The sequence below is a fragment of the Tasmannia lanceolata genome, unplaced genomic scaffold (assembly GCF_043159265.1).
Source record: "Tasmannia lanceolata isolate RefF3 unplaced genomic scaffold, GAP_Taslan_0.1 ptg000005l, whole genome shotgun sequence".
Lineage (NCBI taxonomy): Eukaryota > Viridiplantae > Streptophyta > Magnoliopsida > Canellales > Winteraceae > Tasmannia > Tasmannia lanceolata.
In genome coordinates, this window is record NW_027518682.1 from 15,402,084 (window position 1) to 15,424,593 (window position 22,510).

At 39.6% G+C, this 22,510-nt stretch overlaps 2 protein-coding genes across 2 annotated transcripts in view; one reads left to right on the forward strand and one right to left on the reverse strand.

Moving 5' to 3' along the window:
* Positions 1-11,751, reverse strand: part of LOC143876697 (uncharacterized) — a 36,159-nt gene extending 24,408 nt beyond the window's left edge. The window contains exon 1 of the mRNA XM_077378383.1: positions 11,428-11,751. The gene's annotated coding sequence lies outside the window, so the exon portion shown is untranslated. The remainder of the gene's footprint in view (positions 1-11,427) is intronic.
* A 420-nt stretch (positions 11,752-12,171) lies between these two features.
* On the forward strand, positions 12,172-17,359 carry LOC143877671 (cyclic dof factor 1-like). The gene is made up of 2 exons (XM_077379856.1): positions 12,172-12,423; positions 15,652-17,359. The coding sequence occupies exons 1-2, from the start codon at positions 12,304-12,306 to the stop codon at positions 17,047-17,049; spliced, it is 1,518 nt and encodes a 505-aa protein (XP_077235971.1). The 5' UTR covers positions 12,172-12,303; the 3' UTR covers positions 17,050-17,359.
* Positions 17,360-22,510: the final 5,151 nt, after the last annotated feature.

The following is a 22,510-nucleotide window of genomic DNA, read 5'->3' on the forward strand; positions in this document are numbered from 1 at the left end:
AAATAAAATCATACTAGGGGCATCTTTTATGACTTGGTTTCCCAAGTCATAAAAGACGTCGAACAAAACTTTAGAGTTGAGATGGCTATTCTTGTCAAATAAAGATAAGAGAAGCTCAAACATCCCCTTTCGAGCTAGGCTCCTTGATCAGTTTCTTCAGAAAAATCCAATCCTCGTTGGAATTTAAAATTGAGTTTTGCATTTTTCAAAATATAGGCTGAGTTTTGGTTTATTTGTTTAAAGGGGCCAATGCCCGCGAGATTTCGTCAAATACCTTTGAGTTATACCTGTGGTAAAGGTTATGATTTCCAGATCTATTCCAGCTATGCTATGTTTTAGCTATCTTTCCTCCCCTCTGATCTCTGGGAGGTTATGATAGGAGCGACCTGACCATCATTTTTTAGAATAAAAAGCTTGAGATAGCATCCTCTCCGGTCTTGAAAATTTGAGTCTTCTCAAATATTCTCTACCCGTCCTGTAATCCGGTATTGAAAGTTTGAGTCTTCTCAAACATTCTTTACCCGTTTTGAAATCCGGTATTGAAAATTTGAGTCTTCTCAAATATTCTCTACCCGTCTTGTAATCCGGTATCGAAAATTTGAGTCTTCTCAAATATTCTCTACCCGTCTTGTAATCCGGTATTGAAAGTTTGAGTCTTCTCAAACATTCTTTACCCGTTTGAAATCCGGTATTGAAAATTTGAGTCTTCTCAAATATTCTCTACCCGTCTTGTAATCCGGTATTGAAAGTTTGAGTCTTCTCAAACATTCTTTATCCGTTTTGAAATCCGGTATCGAAAATTTGAGTCTTCTCAAATATTCTCTACCCGTCTTGTAATCCGGTATTGAAAGTTTGAGTCTTCTCAAACATTCTTTACCCGTTTGAAATCCGGTATTGAAAATTTGAGTCTTCTCAAATATTCTCTACCCGTCTTGTAATCCGGTATTGAAAGTTTGAGTCTTCTCAAACATTCTTTACCCGTTTTGAAATCCGGTATTGAAAATTTGAGTCTTCTCAAATATTCTCTACCCGTCTTGTAATCCGGTATTGAAAGTTTGAGTCTTCTCAAACATTCTTTACCCGTTTTGAAATCCGGTATTGAAAATTTGAGTCTTCTCAAATATTCTCTACCCGTCTTGTAATCCGGTATTGAAAGTTTGAGTCTTCTCAAACATTCTTTACCCGTTTTGAAATCCGGTATTGAAAATTTGAGTCTTCTCAAATATTCTCTACTCGTCTTGTAATCCGGTATCGAAAGTTTGAGTCTTCTCAAACATTCTTTACCCGTTTTGAAATCCGGTATTGAAACTTTGAGTCTTCTCAAACAATTCTTTACCCGTTTTGAATGATCTGGCTCTCGATTCCAGGATAAAAACTCGATATATCTCCTTGGCTCCTAGCTTTGCTAAGTTATAGCCATTGTTTCTTCCTTCGACCTCTAACTTTGTTATGTCAGGTGTTTTCTGGCTATCGACTCCAGGATAAAAACTCGATGTATCTCTTTCGTCCTAGCTTTGCTATGTTATAGACTTTGTTTCTTCCTTCGACCTCTAACTTTGTTATGTCAGGTATTTTCTGGCTGTCGATTCCAGGATAAAAACTCGGTGGTAAAATGAAAACTCTTTGAGTGATTGGAATGATTTGTTTGTTTGTTTGGTTGGTGCTCTTTGAGCAATTGTTATGTTTACTTTGGCTTAGCCTGAAAAAAAAAAAAAATAGTGTGTGTGTTTGTGTTTTTATAATCGTTCCTTCATCTTTGTTAAATAGTTTAGATAGTTGAGTCATGAGTATTAGAGAGAGACTATCTCATTGAGATGTCATGTTTGCCGAGTTAAGAGTCAATGAGAGGCCACTGCCTTATTTGCTTCTAAATTTTGATTTTTGTTGTCATGTATTTTACTGTTTTGCTTTTGCAAATATCGTTCTTAGAACCAAAAAAAAAAAAAAAAATTGGTTTGCTTTGTTTTCGGGTCGATCAAAATGCGTTGTCTGTTCAGCTTTGCCATTCGCGTGTTACACACGCTCTGCCAAAGAGGGGCATCTGTAGACACCCCATTTTGATCGGACCCAAGTTCGCTATGCTTGGGCAAAACCCCATCCAATCATCTCCGCCATGTTTCGCATTTTTTCCGTTAAGTGTTGAGAGAGATTATTCATAAGAATCCGAGCAAAAGAGAATTTGGATCCGTTTGGTGGGCCCGCCTTGAGCATTTGTTTAGATTTGGATCAAACAGGGGGGCCCGCACATTGTTTTAGTGAAAAATGAGTTTTGAACTACTTTGATCCAACGCCTAAAGATGACCATCAAGAGAACGGTCAAAATCTCAGAGAAGTCGTTTTAACAACCAATTTTGTTACGATCATCAAGTTGAGTTATTCAGATAAGCCTACAGAAATGATTTAGAGGGGCGCAGCCAATCTACATTATGTTGCATCAAATGAACCAGTTCAGACCATTCTATCGAAATAATTTGGGTCCACATCTATTCCATGTTGAGGCCCACCAAACGATCCGAACCATTCTTGAAAATGATTTTTGAAGTTGTGGATCGTCAAATTGATGGTTGAAATTATTCTAATTAGAATTAATTTTGTGGCACAACTAATTTGCAATATGGATCATCCAAATGGATGGTTTAGATCATCCAATGGGAGAGACTCAGGGGGCCCACATTATGAGTGATCCAAGCCTATCACTTGATAGCCAATTATTTGAATGCTTCAGATCATCCCATAGAAGAGATTTTCGAGGGTGCAACCAACTTACATTTCAGCCCATCAATTGTACAGATCAGATCAGCCCATTGAAATAATTTAGGAGGACACAACCTGCCTAGGTTGGGACCCATCAATTGGATGGTCTGGATCGTCATAGAGGAATGATTTAAGGGGGCGCAATCCATATAGGCAATGGCATATTGCTTGGACGGTCTAGATCATATGGCAAATGATTTAAGAGAAGAAAAGGGTTGCTTGTACAACACTTCATGGAGGGGTATTTTATTAATTAAAGCTAAATATAAAAAAAAAAATTTGTTGAAAGAGGGCACACGGTTTTGAACATGGGAATGGGTGTGGTGTTGTTTAAAATAGCAATTTAAAAAAAAAAGGAAAAAAGAAAGAAAAGGGAAGCATGTTGTGATTGAAAAGGTAGCATTTTTTCTTTTCCCTTACATGGAGCCACATGGTTTTGAACATGGGAATGGGTGTGGTGTTGTTTAAAATAGCAATTTAAAAAAAAGAAAAGAAAGAAAAGAGAAGCATGGTGATTGGAAAGGTAGTATTTTTCTTCTTCCCTTGCATGGAGCCATACGGTTTTCAATTTGAGAAATAGTATAATGATGAGTGCATGCTTAAAATATTAATTTTAAAATGATTGCATCACATTTGCTAAAATAAAAAATTGCTTTGCAAAATGTGGATGGCATCTTCTATACACTATTTAGGGAACAACTAATATTTTATGGAAAGAGGCTTTGATTCTTAATTGAACCTACCCTTAATTGAAGGATGGAGGAGAGGGATAGAACACAAAGAGAGAACTCATTCTCGTAGGGAGAAAACAGAGGGAAGGAGATAAAAAAAAAAAAACAAAGGAATTCCCACTCCCTCCTACCTTAGAAAAATTTGATCCCCTTCCCACTTGCATATGGCCTAACTGGGCTCCCTTCCATTCCTTAGCATAGCCCGAAACCCACTATCTCAACCGATATCCATTAAACCCTCTACCACCATCTCTTCCACCTTCATCTCTAACACCAAAACCCTCTTCTTCTACTTTATTCCATAACAGCCACCTGAGCTACCCTCTAATTTGGAAATCTGCCCCAACCCATAACCGTGCCTCTTCTTCTTCTACTTCCGACTCCTACCTCCGGTCCTCCACCATTTTGTCATCACTAGGGGGCTGATTGAATCCGGCAAAAAATTCACAACCCGATCTAACTCCGGCGAGACTCCGTGCATCTGGTAATCTCTATTCACAGCGACTACTTCATCGTTTAGTCTGCTGCACATATTGGGGTATGTAGGGTACTTGTGCATGAGTTATTCTCATATGTATGGACTGTTTATAACAGATTTCTGCTGCATGTATTGGTTTGTAGGGTACTTGTGCATTATTTGTTCTCATACGTGTGAACTGTGTATAGCAGATCTATAGGGAGGACTAGTTGTTTGCACATCATTTCAGCTCCTATTTCTGTGTATAAAAATCAGTTTATTCACTTCATTTCAGCCCCACTGTTTTAGCACAATTCTGTCCATGGTTCCCCTCCCGAATCAGTCCCAGTTCTTTCACAACCCGGTCCATGTTGCTGCCCCAGGTTTGCACCCTATTGCTACCTCCGTTTCAGCACAGATTCACCTCTATTTCAGCCCCATTGCTGCCCTTGTTTTAACATAAATGCTGTCCATACTGCTGCTCCCTGTTTCAGCACAGTTTTCACCCATGATTCACCCCATTTTTAAGCGCATCTCTGCCCCAATTTGAGGCACGATTCTGCCCACAGTTCGGTCCATGCTGCTGTCCCAGTTTTGGCACAAATCTGTCCCTATATTCAGCCATGTTTAGCACAAAAATCTGTTCACAACTCACCCTTGTTTTAGCACAAATTATGTCCCCACTTCAGTCCATGTTGCTGCCCTTGTTTTGGGATAAATTCATTCCATGTTGCTGTCCCAGTTTTGGCACAAATCTGTCCCATAGTTCAGCCTCGGTTTTATGCACATTCCTAAACACATTTCAACCCCTGTCTTAAGCACATTTTAGCCCATCAACCAAACTCATCTCATTTTATTCCACCAATTCAGTTTTATGTCCAAGGGGTGAATAAGTCACTGGTAATGCATTCGTTTACATATTTAGTTTACTACACTGGTGTAAGGGCTGTTTGTTAACCCACTGGAAGTTCGTTTTTATTGTGTTTGAAAGGAAAACTGTTATCGTTCATCTTCATTATCTTAAACTGACAAGTACTGTATCTCCTTTCCATTGTGCTTGAACTGAAAATCAAAATCAAGGTCGGTCCATCTAGAAACTTATATTGTGCCTGTCCTTGAGTGATTCACTTTGTGATTTCCACGGTGTTGTCAAATGAGTTTTGGTCCTATGCTCTGCCTTTAATTGAGAATTGTGGAATGGTTTTGCATGCATTTAGGAATTCGTTTTTCTCAGTGGCTAATGTATGTATGTCTGTGTGTGTGAGTGTGTGTTGTGTATATATGTGAACATATGTCTGCGTATATATATGTGTGTGTATGGGTGTGAGTGAGTGTGTATTCTCCTAGGTATGGTGATCTTTGCTGTCCAGTTATGAATTTTTTCCTTTCTCGACCTCAAATACTCAAAACTTTTAAAAAAGCAAACATATCAATCTTGTAGATCTCGTCAAGCCGGTCAGTTCGACATATGGCGGCCCAAATTTGGCCAAAAGACGAGAGAGTTATGCTCGTTTAAAGTTTAGTCCATAATGATATTTTTGTTCCAAGTGTTTTAGAAATTATCGTGTCGAGTAATTTTTGGGCTGCTTCTGATCGGAATTGCTCAAAACTGTCAACTGGAAAAGTGTTTGTTATAATGTTTCCTAAAACTGTCTTATTGAGCAAATGTTTCCATAAATGCTTTTTAATATGTCAAAAACGACTTGCAAGCTTCATTTTTTTTAAACAAACTGTCATTTCTGCAACAGCAGCTTGCTGGCCATTTTTAGGCTATTCCAGATCTGTTTCGTCCAAAGCCATACAAAGAAAAAATGTTCTTCACAAGATTTTCTAATACTTTGTCCTTGAGTGAATTTTTCCAGAAGCGATGTTTTAAGTGTCAAAACTGAGCCCGAACTTTCAGTTAAAACGCTAATATGTCTTTTAATGGCGATGGATCGGAAGAGGCCATTTTCCGGACACTTCTGGCTAGATCCGAACGAACTGGTCAACTGAGAGAATGTCATTCATGCTGAGATCTACAATTTTGATTGGTAGAGTTTTTGATGGTTTTGATGTTTGAGGGGTCTAAAAGTCAGTTCAAAGTTGCACTTTTAACATTATATGTCATGATTGTGCTATTTCTTGAAAATCATGGACAATATGAGCTCTATTCAATTTTAATGAGTGTTTGGGATGTTTTGAGCTTGGTAACAAGTTTTAAATCATATATTGAATCATTCCCATGACTTGTTCGGCATTTTTGACCATTTTTTGTGAAAATTACATGTTGAGTGGAAATTTCACCTTTTCTTTTTTTTTTTAGATTGTTTTGAGCCTATATTGATTCTAATGCTTGTATCGGGGCGATGAAGGCGCTAGCCCAAGCCCATCCTTAGGGGACTTGCTCAGTCCAAATAGCATACCCCTCCTTTGTATATAGGAGACTTGCCCAGTCTCATTCTCTTGCTTAACCTCATCTTTGTGCGTCGTTTGGTTTTTGGGAGAACACCCTTCTCGGCTTGGCTTCATACCCCTACCCTTATGGGTATTGGGTTGCACATTTGTTGCACCCTAGGGCTAGGTAGCTGTCCGGCCCGGCTGGGTGTTTCACCTTTGCCAACTATGCACATGGTCTTTTATTCTTTTTACTTGTGAGCTTCTCCTTATTCGATAGTCCATTCGCATAGGAGTCAGCCCTGACTAGAGAGTCTTTGACTCATTCATCATTTGTAGTGTTATTACAGTCTCTGACTCATTTGTACTTCCTCCCTAGTGTTATTAGTTAGGAGTTTTTCCATTAGAGACTAATTCAGTCATATAGAGCCTTCCCTGCTTAGGATCTTAGATTGTTTTCTCTGTTCTTGGGGCGCTATCTTTCTTGTTGTGGTTTGTCTCTTTGAGACGCCAGTTTCTTGTTGTGGATCGTCTCTTTGAGACCTTTGTTGCTTGTTTGGGGTTTCCCCTTTTTGCTTTAAGGCTTTGCCTTAGTTTATGGTATTACTTGCGTGTCCCCTTTAAGATTGAAAACATTTAAAGGTCTTGAGCATTGGAAAAGCTTTAAAATCCAAAAACATTAGAAATTTAAATCTCAAAAACATTTGAAAACTTTAAAAATATCAAAAACATTTGAAAAACATAAAAAACCTTTAAAAAATCTTAAGTGTTGAGTGTTTCTTTTAGAAGCGTAGTAGGCGAGTTCGATTTTCGAACTACGTTGGCTTGATCCTCTTCCGAGGTACGTAGTGCAGCTTGGGATTTACATCCCAAGTCCAGCCAAACTTTTTTTGTAAATAAATGTTTTAAACCTTCTTCAAAAACCTTTAAAATCTTGTTTTCAAAAGATCTTCCTCTAGAGTTAGGAGTTTCTCCTAGATAGAGAGTTTTAGAGTTAGGGTTTTTCTTTTGATAGGTTGTTTGATTGTTTGTTTGTTGTGTGCTTGTTTTAGAGTTAGGGGTCTGTCCTAGAGTTATAGGAGCGCCTCCGTCCGGTCAGTTGGCGATTCACATCGCCGACTGATGACTAGGTCTTGGATACGTTAGCGATCCCTTGGTTTTCCTTAGGACACACAGCCTAGCTACACATAGGTTGTAGGAACCACCTGCATTAGCTTAGGGCTAACCTGCATTTAGCTAGGACATATAGGGTGTCCTAAAATCTACAATTCACTGGAATTTAAATAATCGTTCAAGAAGCTTTAATAATTAGTCCGGTCTTTTAGATCGAGTCTAGGATAGAGGTCTAGGTGTCTTAGGCATCCTAGCTTAGAATAGGTACGAAGAACTACGTTGCCTTGATTCTCGTGGAGGCGGGGATACGTAGGCTTCTTTGGATGAATACCAGACCATCCGAGGACTCGGGCTAATAATTTAGAGTCTTAGGATTTGTTGTATTGTTATTGTGTGTTTTGATGTGTTTTTCTTATTTTCTAGTACTGATCCTATACCTTTTAGCTATAGCTTGCATGTGTTTGCACATCAGAACTTAGACACCCATTAGGCATGTCACTCATAACCTAGCTATGCTTAGGTGCCACATCTTTCATTTTATTTTATGTGTGCTTATTATTTTATCCTCAGGAAATGCATGCTTAGGTAGACGAATCCTGAGGATTGTTCCCATTTCACATGATTTTTACCCAAACTTCTTTGGAGTTAATAATAAATGGCATAAGAGACCAGGTGCTTGCACTTGGGCGAATTGGGGGCGCCTAACCCCTTCCCCATTCGTCATCAGGCACGGACCTTTTGTATCTCTGGTTATCCATTGCAAACAGAGCATTTGTTTTGGTTCCATGGCATGTCCATGGATGGCGACTCTGAGTTTATTTTAGGTATGTCTCGGTTTCGAGCCCTGGGTCCGGATCAAGACATATCTCTTTCTTTTTATATCGCCACTCGAGCTATGCTATGAGGGTGGCATCAGTTTCGAGAGTTCCTTGGCAGAGCTCTCCTTCACTTTGTGGAGATCTTAGAGGATTGCAGGAGGGATCTCGCGTCCCTCGGCATCGTCCTCAGGATCGGGGTCCACAAAGTCATCCATGGTACCGGGCCAGAAGAAAATCTCGTCGCCTGTGGTGGGAAGAGAGTTGACTTCACAAAACTTCTCCATGGTCATGCGAAAGGTTTTATTATTGACTGTGGACTGGAAGAACTTATAATCTTCGTCGACTCTATAATTGGCATAGAATTGTTTCACAAGAGTCGGGTATGAATCGCAGTGTACTCCGAGAAAATTGACCCATCCAAAGGCCACAAAAAAGGGATCGAACATCATATGCGACAAGATTTTCAAAGACGATTTTCCTACCTCGCAATATGCCCTTCCTTTCTATACGACGAACGGAGGATGCCGCCTTCACGGACCCGACCTCGACATCCTCCTCTCCTTCGCCCGTATATTCGGCTTCCTCGGAGGGAGGGGAGGGAGGGGAGGGCTCACGGACAGCCTTCCCTTTCCGTTTGCGGCTGGAAGAGCCTTCGGGCACAGTGGCAGTCTTCTTCGCGTTCTTCGTGTTCTTCGTGCGCGGCATGATCTCTATATTGGGGTTTTGGCTTAGGTTTTTAGGGGGTTGCAAATACGAAAAAGAGAACCACTTCCACTTCTTCTCTGCAGAAACCAGGACAAGATACTTGAACGAAAAGAAACTTCAAACACACTATTATTCCATTCACAAAAGTACGATGCAGTATAACACACTTCAAACCACATTTAATTACTATTACACACATGGAACACTATATAGATACTTGAATTTAAAACATTTACAAACTTCAAACAAAACCACTCTTTACAGACTCCGAACCACTTCAAACCACTGTCACAGGATCCTCGGAACCACTAAAACAACATTTCGAATCACATATTATGAAATTGGAATTAGTATTTACCGCAGAGAGGATCCATTCATACCATTGAAACCACTCAAAACCATTGAAACCCCAAGTGAAAGCCTTTAACGCATTGAATGAAACCCTTTCACACCGAAAATGAAAAATGCTGAAATACCAAGTCAAATGAAACCCTTTCGAACAACAATTTCGACAGTTGGAACCACATATTAGACTGTTGGAACAGATTACTGATTAGCGGATCCAGGGAACCTTAAATTACACAGTTGGAACCAATATTACTAGATAGAGGATCCATCGAATACTGCTTCCAACTTTCTAATATTTGGTTCCATGGATCCAACTTCCATGGAATACTGGTTCCAATTTCATAAGCCCTAAATAAAACCCTTTCAAACCCCAATGCAACCATTGAAACCCTAATGCTCTGTTTGGTTGCCGGGTTTTTTTTGTTCCTGGGAGTTATGTGGGAGAGAGTTAGTTAAATTTTGGTCCCATCCCATGTTTGGTTGCCTTTTAGCACTAGGTTTATTTTAATCCCACTCTTGTAATGATTACTTGTGGGGTGAATTTTTTAATCCCACTTTTGTAATGATTGCCTTTTCATCCCATCCCAAGATAACCCCAGGAACAAAAATAAACTCAGGAACCAAAAATAAGCTTCGGAAGAATTTTTTTCTACCCAACAGTTCAACCAACCAAACAAAGGTTTTTTTTTTCCCACCATATCTTCCAGGCTATTTATTTCTCCCACATAACTCCCAGGAACAAAAAAAACCTGCCAACCATACAGAGCATAAATGAATCCTTCAAACCATTAAATCCATTAAAACCCTATATGAAACACTAATGCTCTGTTTCGTTGCCCGATTTTTTTTGTGGGAGTTATGTGGGAGAGAGTTAGTTAAATTTTGGTCCCATCCCATGTTTGGTTGCCTTTTAGCACTAGGTTTATTTTAATCCCACTCTTGTAATGATTACTTGTGGGGTGAATTTTTTAATCCCACTTTTGTAATGATTGCCTTTTCATCCCATCCCAAGATAACCCCAGGAACAAAAATAAACTCAGGAACCAAAAATAAGCTTCAGAAGATTTTTTTTCTACCCAACATTTCAACCAACCAAACAAAGGTTTTTTTTTTCCCACCATAATCCGGTCAACCAAACATGGGATTTTTATTTTACCAGGATACTTCTAGGACTTTTTTTTTCCCACCTATCTCCCAGGGTATTTTTTTCTCCCACATAACTCCCAGGAACAAAAAAAACCCGGCAACCATACAGAGCATAAATGAAACCATAAATGCAACCATAAACCATTGAAACCTTTTCAAACCTTAAATGAAACCCTATGAACTAGAGTGAAATCCAACATGAAATATGCCGAAACCATTGAAAACCTAAATGAAACCATTGAAACCCATTGAAATCCTAACTGAAACCCCTTAAACCATTGCAAGCATTGAAACCCTAAATGAAAGAATTGAAACCCCAACTAAAACCCTTACTCAAACCATTGACAACTATTGAAATCCTAAATCAACCCTAAATTTTACCCTAAACCATTGAAATACTTTGAAACCCAAAATGAAAATAATGAAACCCTACATGAAACCCTTTCAATCCCAAAATGCTGTTTGAAACCCTAAATGAAACCCTTTCAAACCATTGAAATCATTGAAACCAAACCCTAAATTAACCCATTTAAACCACTGAAACCATTGAAACCCTAAATTAAAGCATTGAAAAATTCTACATCAAACCCTAAACCATTCAAACCCATTGAAACCCTAAATGAGATCATTGAAACCATTTAAAGCCCTAAATCAAACCCTTTCAAACCAAAAATCAATGCCCAACCATTGAAAACCTACAAACCCTATATCAAAATATTTTGTTCCTAACAATTAATAGTTCCAGCCCATTGAAACCCTCAAAATTCCAAAACCCTCCAAATGAAACCCCTTCGAAACCATTTCAAAGCCTTAAAAATTACATACTAATGCATATCCGTCTCACACACTAGTCAAGAGGCACTTAAAAGAGCTTCACAGAGCAATGTAGAGCAACATACATTGTTAGAAGTGTGTGAGATCCAACCCCTAAAAAAAACCCAAAATAAACTAAACCCTAGAAGAAATATTTGAAAATTACCTTCGTGTAGGGGAGAAAACTGAATTCCGGCGAGAGGGGGTGGTTTCCGCCGACTATGTCGTGGTTCCGGCGAGTAGAACGGGCTTCGGGAGAGACGTACGAGGTCGACGGCGAGTTTCTCCGGCGAGATAAACCGTCGTTTGGGAAGAGAGAATGGGAAAAGTGACAAACGGTGAAAGTTTATGGGTCTCCTGCTTCCGGCGAGTACAACGGCCGTCGGGAGCGACGTCGGAGACGAGGTCGACGGCGAGTTTCTCCGGCGAGTCGTTTGGGAAGAGAGAAACAGAGAGAAGGTTAAAATGAAATGTAAAAATAAGGGTTAAAAGTTAAAACTAATGGGTTAAAAGTAAAACTAAAGAAGGGTATTTTCGTCTTTTAAAAACCTGACAACCCCTCTTTTAAAAATTCTGCAACTCTACCCTTACTTCACAATATCATCAAATCTTTGCATTTTCCTAACAAATTTTCCTTTAAAATACTGTAGATGAAAGGCAAGCCGTAGTCATTTGTAAATATGAGCAGGGGCAATATAGTAACTAATGCAGCCTAAAAAGCAAAGCGGGAGGGGCTCTTTTCCATTCCGGTTTGCATCATATCCATTCCCGTCAATGACGTCATGCAATTACATCCACAGCCACGAGGAATAGTGGCTGAGGATCGATCGAGATGCTGACATGGATGAACATCTGGCATAAAACCAAACCGGCATTCCCCGGTAAAAAAAATCCCCTCTCTCTCTCTCACACTCCCTCCCAGTCACGCTGTTGGTGCTTTTCTCTCAGTTTTTGGTCTCTCTCTCTGTTTTTCTGCTTCTGGTGAAGGATGTGCGCTTAGGTTTCAGCAAGGGAGAAACGTGGGGAATCGGACGGCTAGGATATGTCTGAGATCAGAGATCCTGCGATCAAGCTTTTTGGGAAGACAATCCCGCTATTAGACAGTCATGAGTCAGCGAAGAAATCCCATCTGGTTTCAAAATCGAACCCAGCCCATGAAAAGGTATGGTCCCTTTTGTGTTTAAATCTTTAGGTTTAGGGTTTTGTTCAAATGAGAAATAGAGATGGTTTTTCTCTTAACTTTTTTCTATTTTCTTCCTTCTTTTTTTAATTTCCTTTTTTAGCTCTGAATTTTCTATGAAAAAATATTGATTCTAGTTATTTTAGAAACCCTACTGAGTTTTTTTTTTTTTCCTTTGGATATCGAGAAGAGAAAATTACAGATTTGTAAATACTGAATAGATATATGAATTCGTTAATTGCCTTAAAATCGATTTTATATCCTGGATTTCTTATATTTGTTGAAAGTTACGAATTTTTACTGCTTTAGAAACCCTAAAGCCCAATTTGTTTATTGGGTTTTCTCATTAGGGCTAGAATCAGCAGGAGTTTCATAAATTACGGATTCATTTTAGGGTTAATTCGTGCAAAGGTTATGCCGGATCGATATACAAGTTCGATTTCTTAAAAAAGGCTTTAGAAGAGGAGCGTCAAGCCCGTCGCCAACGTTCGGAGGAGGTTAAGGCTGCAGAGATTGAGCGTTTGGAGAGTTTGATGGGTATCTCAGAAGGTGTCTCCCAGGAGTCAAGGGACTCCCTAGACCGGGAAGTTAGTTTGGAGATTCGAAATCGAATATGTGTGGTTGAGGATAGACAAGAAGCGGATTCAAGGTTGGTGGACTTTCTGGAATCAGAAGAAGATAAAGTCATTCTTCTTGAGGAATGGATGAACTTCTGGAAATAGGGGATGTCTTCGGAATAGGTTTCGATGACAATTTGGAAGCCACAAAAAATTTATTTCGTTCTATGGCTATCAGGGATCTGAAGGAGCGAAGAGAAATTGGAAAGGAAAATGGGGATAAGGGGGCCGAGGTTAGTAACCCTGTATGAAAGGCCTTCCGGCCTCGGAAAAAAAAAGAGAAAAAGAAGAAGGAGATAGGAGTAGAGGAAAAAAAAAATCTAGCTGGTTAGAATGAGAAGGCAAAAGGAAAGGAAAAATAGGAATAGAGGAAGAACAGAAAAGAAACAGATATAGAAACGAAAAAGATAGGAAAAAGAAGGCATTGAGAAAATTCAGGCGAGACTATGATTTTTGAAGTTTCAGATTTTGGGGTCGTAGATCCTGAAGGATGGATCCCTTCTGCATTACCCCAGGAATCTACCGTCAAAATAGCTTTATGATTGACTTGTTGATTATCCAGAAATTACTTTTTATAGCTGTAGTTTGAGAGATTCATTCTTTTGCTTAGGCCTCTTGTCTGGATGCTTTAACTATGATATTTTTTCTGGGAGTGTCTTAGTTCCGAAGTGTTGGAGTTTAAGGAGGTAAATTTTAGTAGCTTTTGAGTTTTCAATCATCCTAAAGTCCAAGAGGGTGCTGGTTTTGAATTCCAGGTTGCTGGTTAGGAGTTAGATGGAGTCTTAACAGGTTCAGGTGATAAATGCACATGCTTGTAAGAAAAGATGAAAAGATTGCAATCTACAAAATAGAGAATAGGAATGCTTACACTCTACTGTAAATGTTTTTGTTTATTTTTGAATTGGTCCTGGTCATGCCCGTCCCAATTTACTTTAATATTTTGTATTGCAGGCTGAGACTCATGGTCCCGATTGCTATCTGAATATTAATGAAATATGTCAACTTACAAAAAAAAATGTGGGCGTGTGGGCACGTTTTTGTGCCGTGTCAAGTGTGACATTCTTTTTTATTATTGCATATTTTGTTTACCTCTTTTATTATTATTTTTTAAAAATCAGAGGGAAAGAAATAAATCACGAAATATAGTTTACCTCTTTTATTATTATCTCTCCTTTTATTATAAACTCTTTTTTGGCTACTCTTTAACTAATATTTGATGTTATATCCCCTCCCCTAAACTTAAAACCCTAAAGAAACTATTACTCCAATACTATATTCAATGTATCTCCCTTTCTCGTTGTATATTCGAGACGGAAGCAAGGTTTTAAATCTCGGTTTCGGTCATCACCGAAACCGAAACGTTTCGGTCATCACCGAAACCGAAACGTTTCGGTTTTGGTACGAAATTTCGGACGAAATCTTGAAAAAAATTTCGGAAATTTTCGAAACGTTTCACCGAAATTTCCGAAATTTCGGGTGAAATTTTGTACTTCACCGAAACGTTTCACCGAAATTTCCGAAACGTTTCACCGAAATTTCCGAAATTTCACTGAGATTTCCGAAATTTCACCGAAATTTTACCGAAACGAAACGTTTCGGCCGAAATTTCCGAAACGTTTCGGCGAAATTTGGTACTTTTCCGACTCACTGTGAATTTCGTTTCGTTTTCCACCGAAAGCGAAATATTTCGGCCGAAACGAAATATTTCGGCCGAAACGAAACGTTTCGGCTGAAATTTAAAACCATGGACGGAAGACAACTAGATTAAATTAATGAATGCGTTGTTATTCTATTATCTTATGTTTGTTTTAGATTATAGTTTAATATTAAGATATAGTAGTTTGCTAAATGAATACCATATTTATATGAGAAAACGGTTCCTACACATATGTGTAGAGAGTTCTCTACACACTAGCTTAAAATACAGTGGGGGCCCACATTGTTTGGGTGATCCAAGCCATCCATTATAAAGGCCCTCACATAGATAGGGTGTCTACAAAAAATCAGATCCATAGGATCATCCCAACCGTACGATTTGTGGAGGTAAAATGGATGTCTTTAAACCTTCACAAATTACTCCATTTTTTGCCTCCACAGTTCGAATGGTTAGGATGATCCTATGGATCTGATTTTTTGTGGACACCCTATCTATGTGAGGGCCTTAAAAATAAATGGTTTGGATCACCCAAATAATGTGGCCCCCACTGTATTTTAAGCTAGTGTGTAGATAACTTATCTACACATATGTGTAGGAACCGTTCTCTCTATTTATATTGTGACAATCATAATCAGTAATTTTATATGTATGTATATGTCACCATTTCTAAATTTTAAGATGTTACCATGCCATACAACTCGTATCCGTGTCAAAACTCGACATGAATCCATATCCACAAAATCATGGTTATATATACTTTCTATTTTAGCTGTGTCCCTGTTTCTAAATTTTGTAGATTTGCCATGTCTGACACTCCATATCTGTGTCGACACGCGACACTCATGTGCTTGTCCACAAATCATAGGTTTAATAACATAATGCATGCTAGATCATTTTCTTTATTGTGAAGTCACTGGTTTTGATTTCGAATTTCAGGATACATGGAGAGAAACAATGGGTGCCGAAGTTGAAGATCAGATGACAGATCCCACAGAAGAGCAAAGTGAGCCAGATAGCACTTCTTGTATGCATAATGGCAACGAAAACGGCAACCAACCCCTAAGTCAGGATGACAAAGCAATAGCAAACCCTAAGCCGGAGGAAGACCCGATAGAAACTGATGAAGCCGAACAAGTGAAGGTTCTCAAGAAGCCGGACAAGATCCTCCCTTGTCCTCGCTGCAACAGTTTAGACACGAAATTCTGTTACTACAACAATTACAATGTCAACCAACCTAGGCACTTCTGCAAAAACTGCCAGAGATACTGGACAGCCGGGGGGTCAATGAGAAACGTTCCTGTGGGTGCTGGGCGGCGGAAAAATAAGCACTCAGCTTCGCATTACCGTCACATTGTGGTATCTTCTGATGGAATACCAACCACTCGGGTCGACGCCGCTCATGTTGGCAATAATCAGGTTCTGTCGTGCGGGCCTTCTACTCCTCCTAGGCCTCTGAAGGGTAATGGAACTTTCCTAAAGTTTGGGCCAGATGCACCCCTCTGTGAATCCATGGAAAATGTCCTGAATCTCGGAAACCAGAAGAAAAATGTTGAACGGCCCCCCGTTGCATGTGGCGAAAATGTAGAGGAACCGTCATGCGGTTCCTCCGTGACGACCTCCACTTGCTTGGAAACTGAACAACCTAAAAATCCAGGTCAGATGGAGCAAGGAGGTATCCCAGGGTGTTGTAGTGGACTTACTCCGCCACATCATGTGCAGTGCTATGCTGGACCTCCTTGGCCTTACCCTTGGAATCCGGGGTGGAACAATGTTGCTGCCATGGCAGCTGGTAGGTGCTCATCCGAGCTGGTTTATGGACCTGAAAATGGTAACCCTAATCCAGTCCCTTGGAGCACACCACCGATGGTCGCAGCTCCTGCCTTCTGCGCACCAACCATTCCTTTCCCATTTGTGCCTGCCTCCTATTGGAGCTGCATGCCTGGCTGGGCCGGTGGAACATGGAATGTGCCATGGGCTCCATCTAATGGTGGCCCATCACCCTCATCCTCTACTAGCAATAGCTCGGGCAATGGCTCTCCAACCTTAGGCAAGCACTCCAGAGATACAAATGTACAGGCAGAAGAAAAATCAGAGAAATGCCTTTGGGTTCCCAAGACACTAAGAATTGATGACCCAGATGAAGCTGCAAGGAGTTCTATATGGGCCACCCTTGGTATTAAGCAAGATCAGAATGAAAGAATAACAAAAGGTGGTATCTTCAAAGCTTTCCAGCCCAAGATGGAAGGCAAGGGTCACACATTGGATTCTGCACAGGTCTTGCAAGCTAACCCGGCGGCTTTGTCCCGCTCTCAGACATTCCAGGAGAGCACATAGAGATGTTTGCAGGAACCTTTTCCTTTATTTTATTAGTCTATGTATGCAAATCAGCTTCTCTTCTGTTGTATAAAAGCATATGTGGAGCAGATTTTAGTTTCTGGCTACGTCAGCATTTATATATGTTTTTGGTTCAGAGGATGGGATTTGGCAGCAAACCAGCCGTAGAGAAGCTCAATGTCATTTGTTTGAACTTTCTCTGAACGACAGGGAATTTGCGAGTATTGTAACCCATCCCGTGGGCTTTCAAAAGTTTCTGCTGTAAATATTAGACAGATAATAGCGAGCAAGTTGTTGTTTATAGCTGCTACACTCATACCATGTCCAAGTCTTAGTTTCCAGATTTGGGGTCTATTTCATGCATGAGTAATTCCAAAGGGAAAGAGTCGTAAATCACTTCCCCAATCGATTCATGGTTTGTGAGGAGGGGTGCAACTTCGAAAACTATGGTCTGAATTTCTGAACTTAACTCCTGACGAGATCTCTATCTGGGTTTTGGTAGGGTCTTGTTTGGATGGAGAACATTCGTTCCGAACTTTATATGGTTTAAATTTATCTTTGAATTGCTGGTGTTTATTATATCATATCTTTCTCTTTCAAAGTTTGCACCATTTCCATGTTTTAATTTCAACTTCTTCTTGTTGTCTTCTGAAAACCACTTAAAGCTATAAGGCCAGTTTTGGTGTTCAAAAGTTTAACATTTTTCTGGTAACCTGCAGCTCTTTCCTGATAATGAACCTGATAACAAGATTTTAATATATTCGTAAACTCATCGAAAGGACCACAAATTTCTTCTAACAATAAAGTACATGAGGAGTTAGCAACTACTGTTACCTTTCAAAAAAAATGTGGAGTTGCAACTGGTGCACAAAATTGTGTCAACAAATAATAATTTGATGTTTAAAGCTTAAGAAACCAGGATCCAATTAATCCCATTAAACAAATCATTAGTCATGATGGATATCAGAAAACCAGATCCAGTGGTCGAAATGTAAAATACTTAAAATTTATAGTACATTGCTGTGCCTTGATTTTTGCATTGCATCTTTCGCATGGTAGCTTATGAAAGCCATCTGAAGCATTTGTAATTATGACATCAGTTCCATCATATTCAACTATTTTAGAAGGTTAGATTTGCTGTTTCATTTCTTAAATGATCTAGGGTTCCTGGTCATTCACTATAAACATGCATTTTGATCTTATCATTAAAAAAGAAAGGTACTTGTTCATTTCATATGGAGAACAGGATTGTGAGGATGTGTGGATTTACCACCTGAACTTACATGTTTATGTAGATATCATGTGGGAGTATGTCTCCTTTTGCTGAGATGTTCATTACTAATGTATGAGTTGCATATTTACAAATGTCTTACAACACAGAGGCACCGACACATGTGGGTCCTCTCACCATAGGTTTACCTGTACATGCTTGAACATAGAAACCATATATGTAGCAAGCATTTGTAGTGCATATGAGAAACATGCCAACCCATTTCATATCACTGGTAAGAAAACCTAGTCTTGAAGGGATCTAGGCAAAGCAGCTACTGGAGTGTCTCATATGGGATTGAAAAGTGAGGATGGGAATATGGGATCCTCTTACCAAACCTGTTCATTTTTCTTCATCCACATATGCCTCAAAAAAATACGGCTTACAGTGGATATACCAGACTTATCATACTACATAAACACATTATCTACTGACTAATTTTTATATTAACCTCCTTAACTCTAGTTGGTTGAGTCTTCCTTTTTTCATCACTGCCACCCCATGAAAATCCCTATGGATCACCTCAATCCGATTGATCACACTTAGTGGGCTTCTGAAAACCGATAGGAAATACAATGGAATATTAGCAAGAATTGTCTTAATTAGATTAATTCTTCTCCCTAACGATACCAATCACTGCTTCCAAGTTTTGAGTCTTTTCTCTACCGTTTCGACTATAGGATTATACACCTGCCTCTTGGGCCTGCCTTCACCTAACTGATGACGGAGATAAGTGATTGGAAACTAATCAATAGAGCACCAAAGGAGACCTGCCAAGATCCAAAAATACGAATGCCCAACAATCTCGCCCTTCGAAAATTGGATCTCTGCCTGATAACCACTTAAGTACACCTAAGGATAGCTTTCAAACTTTACACTTTCCCAATATCTACCTCACTGAAAACGAGCGCCACCAGCAGAATGGAGATGGGATACTTCCGTTCCTTGGTCCCCAATCTTAAAGGCGTCAATAATTCCATAGTTTCTGCCTTTATCAATCATTCTACTTAGAGTTTCTGCAACTATCAAGAATAAGAAAGGATATGCTTATCTCAACCCTCTTGAAGATATGAAAAATCCTTTAGTGGAACCATTCACGAGGATGAAAAAACATGTAGAAGACACACCTCCTCATATATGCTCGCCATCTGTCACCAAATTTCATCCGACCGATCAAATACTCTAGACCGTTCCAATCCACCGTATTACAAGCCTTCTCCATATTCCGCTTACAAAATATGCCTTTTCTGCCAGATTTATGGTAGTAATCCACTGTTTCATTTGCAATTAAAACAGTCTAGATTTTGCCTTTCTTGGACAAAAGCAGATTGGGTGTTGGAGATGACCTTAGGTAAGATCTTTAAACGCTTTGCCAGAACTTTTGCCAATACCTTATAAAGACTTCTCACCAAATTAATAAGTTTAAAGTCTGACAAGTTCACGATCACTTAAACTTTGTGAATCAATGTTATGAATGTGGTCCCAATGCCCCTATCCAACACTATGCCCTCATGGAAAGCCATGAAAAAAGGACAGATGTCTCCCTTTACATCTCAATGGGCTCCTCTTGAACAAAGGGTCTTGAACCTCAACTTCCACGGCTTGAGTTTTTGGCAACCCAGGGTCAACTGGCGTAGGAGTTCTTAGGGATGATCAGGGTATGATGAGCACGAGCTGGACATACTCTGGCCCAATTGGTATCGTGGATTCCAATGAAGCAGACTTAAGAGCTGTCTTAAAAAGGTATTAGAATTTTAGAGGAGAGGGACATAAGTAGGTTGATTGTTGGGGGAGACTCGTTTAATATAATTAGCTGGATGGACGGTAGCCAACCCCCATCCGTGGAGATTTACCGATATGATTGATCCAAGTCCGTTTTCAGCATGTGAAGAGATTGTGGCAATAGCGATGCGGATAGACTCGCCCGAGCAGGTGTAAGCAGGGCCACCCTTGAGATTTTTGATTTCTTGTCACCCTCATAGCTCTTGTATTTTATTTATCTGTTGTCTTCTTGTCTTTTATCGTGTAACTCCGACCATCTCGGTCGTGTCTCTCTCCTCTCATTTTTTTTCTTATAAATTCTCTCTTTGCCATTCAAAAAATAAAAACTCTAATTGGTTGGGGAGTTGGAGAAAATGTCTAGACTCACGTAGATGTGGTTGTATTAATGTCAAGTTGACCGCCTCAATCATAATAAGCTGAATTTCACCAGTTATAGGGACTCTTAGAGCTGGTCTTTTGCAGGTATTCCCATAGGCTTAAAATTTTACAACTTTTACAGATCTCCTGATTGATCATGTATCCCTGAGTGTCTAACTCCCCATACATCTCTCCTAGTTAAAGCTCAATCAGATCCCATGTAAATTGGAAGGCTTCACTCTCTAACTGGTTTAGAGTCTCCATTAGGAATTGATCCGGTTCCCCCAACTGGGTTCCTCAGATGAATCACCCTCTATCTTTATTAAGCAGTTCAGACTGGCTTTCCCAACAGAGGTAATATTTCTGTCGTGGCATTTTGTTTCACCTTTCAATTTCAGATTTCTGTTAATATCCCCTGTAACTGGCTAGCATATTTTGTCCATTATGTGACCTATGCTCTTAGTTATCAGCAATGTTTTCTGTTTAAAAAATGCGAGGAACAAAACAAATGCAGTGTTTGACAGCAGGAATGGCAGTAAGTAGGTAAATAGCTATTTTAGGCCCTGAAACATCAATAACTAATCTGAAAGTAGAAGAAATGTGTGAATAGGGCTATGCTATAAAGGCTAGTGAAAGGTTTGCTCCAAATAGTCCTCAACAAGTTCTTTTCCATAGGGAATTGTAAGCAAATCTTTGCAGTGCCAATGTTTGATTCAAAATGATAGAATCTCCATTTTCATGGCTGTCACAAAGTCAAGAATGCTGGAGCACTTTCTTAGGCAATCCAGCCCCATAAGAATTCACTAGGCCTACATTGGAGTCCCAATTTACTCTCTCCCTTTAGCAGAGGACCTGACATTTGAAAGGTCACATTTGCCAGGGCAACACCCACCTATAACTAGAAACAAGGTTAAGGAATTCTATCACTCCTTGAACAAACACAAAAGATAGTCAATTACATTGTCTGATTAGAAAATACTTGCAAGTTGGAAACCATCATTCTTTCCGATAAGCAAGCCAAATCGGGTGTGGCTATATCTTATATTTATTCACTCCACATGAGGCCCACTTCACGTCACCTCACCTCATAGGATTACAACCAGATGGAGCCTAACAGTGTTGCTGAGTTGGGTCTGGGTTGGCCTAAAGCTGCCCTTACAAATATATTGAGGCCCCATCCAGGTTGAAGCCCAAGATGGGCTCTTATATCTAAGGGCATGCATATGGATCCAAGCATGTGATGGGCTTTATACCAAGTGCAACCTTCCAAAACTTAGGCCCTGTTCGTTTTGAATTTTGAGAGTTGATTGTGTCATAAACTGATTATTGGGATTTATAGCGCAACCAAAAGTTCAAATCCTTACCAAAGCAGCTACAGCAGTGAAAAAAATCTGATTTTCAATTCTGTTACGCAAGACATTATATGGAAATCAATATTTGTGGCAATTACCTTCACCCTCGCTGCTCCTCAACCTTGCTACAACAATAGCCAGACATCTCTCTCTCTCTCTCTCTCTCTCTCTCTCTCTCTCTCTCTCACACACACACACACACACACACAACACAAGCGCCACCCCCCCCAACCCACCCACGCCCGTCATTTTGTATCCAAATCCAAATACAAAAACATGAAAGATCACACACAAAACACACAGATTTACGTGGTTCACCCAACCAGTTTGGTATGGGCTACGTCCACAGCAGAGCGACAAGCCAACGATTCCACTATTTTGAATAAAATATTACAAACCCTCACACGTCTCTAGGGCGTCTCCTGATATCACATATTTCACGAATAACAGAGTTTGATCGTGTTTTTTGGAGATTTGAGATCCCAAGATATATTTCACATCTCTACCAAAGCACCTACTAGTTGAAAGATTCAAATCATGTTCACATCCTTATGCTAGGCCCTATTCACAAGTGTCTCGGACCTTATCACTTGTTATGCACTGGTGTTATTTTAATAATGATGATCATTATAATTTTACTTATGAACTATAGTGGTGACCCGCTAATTTGCCGGAATAATCCAACAAATTTTCAAACAAA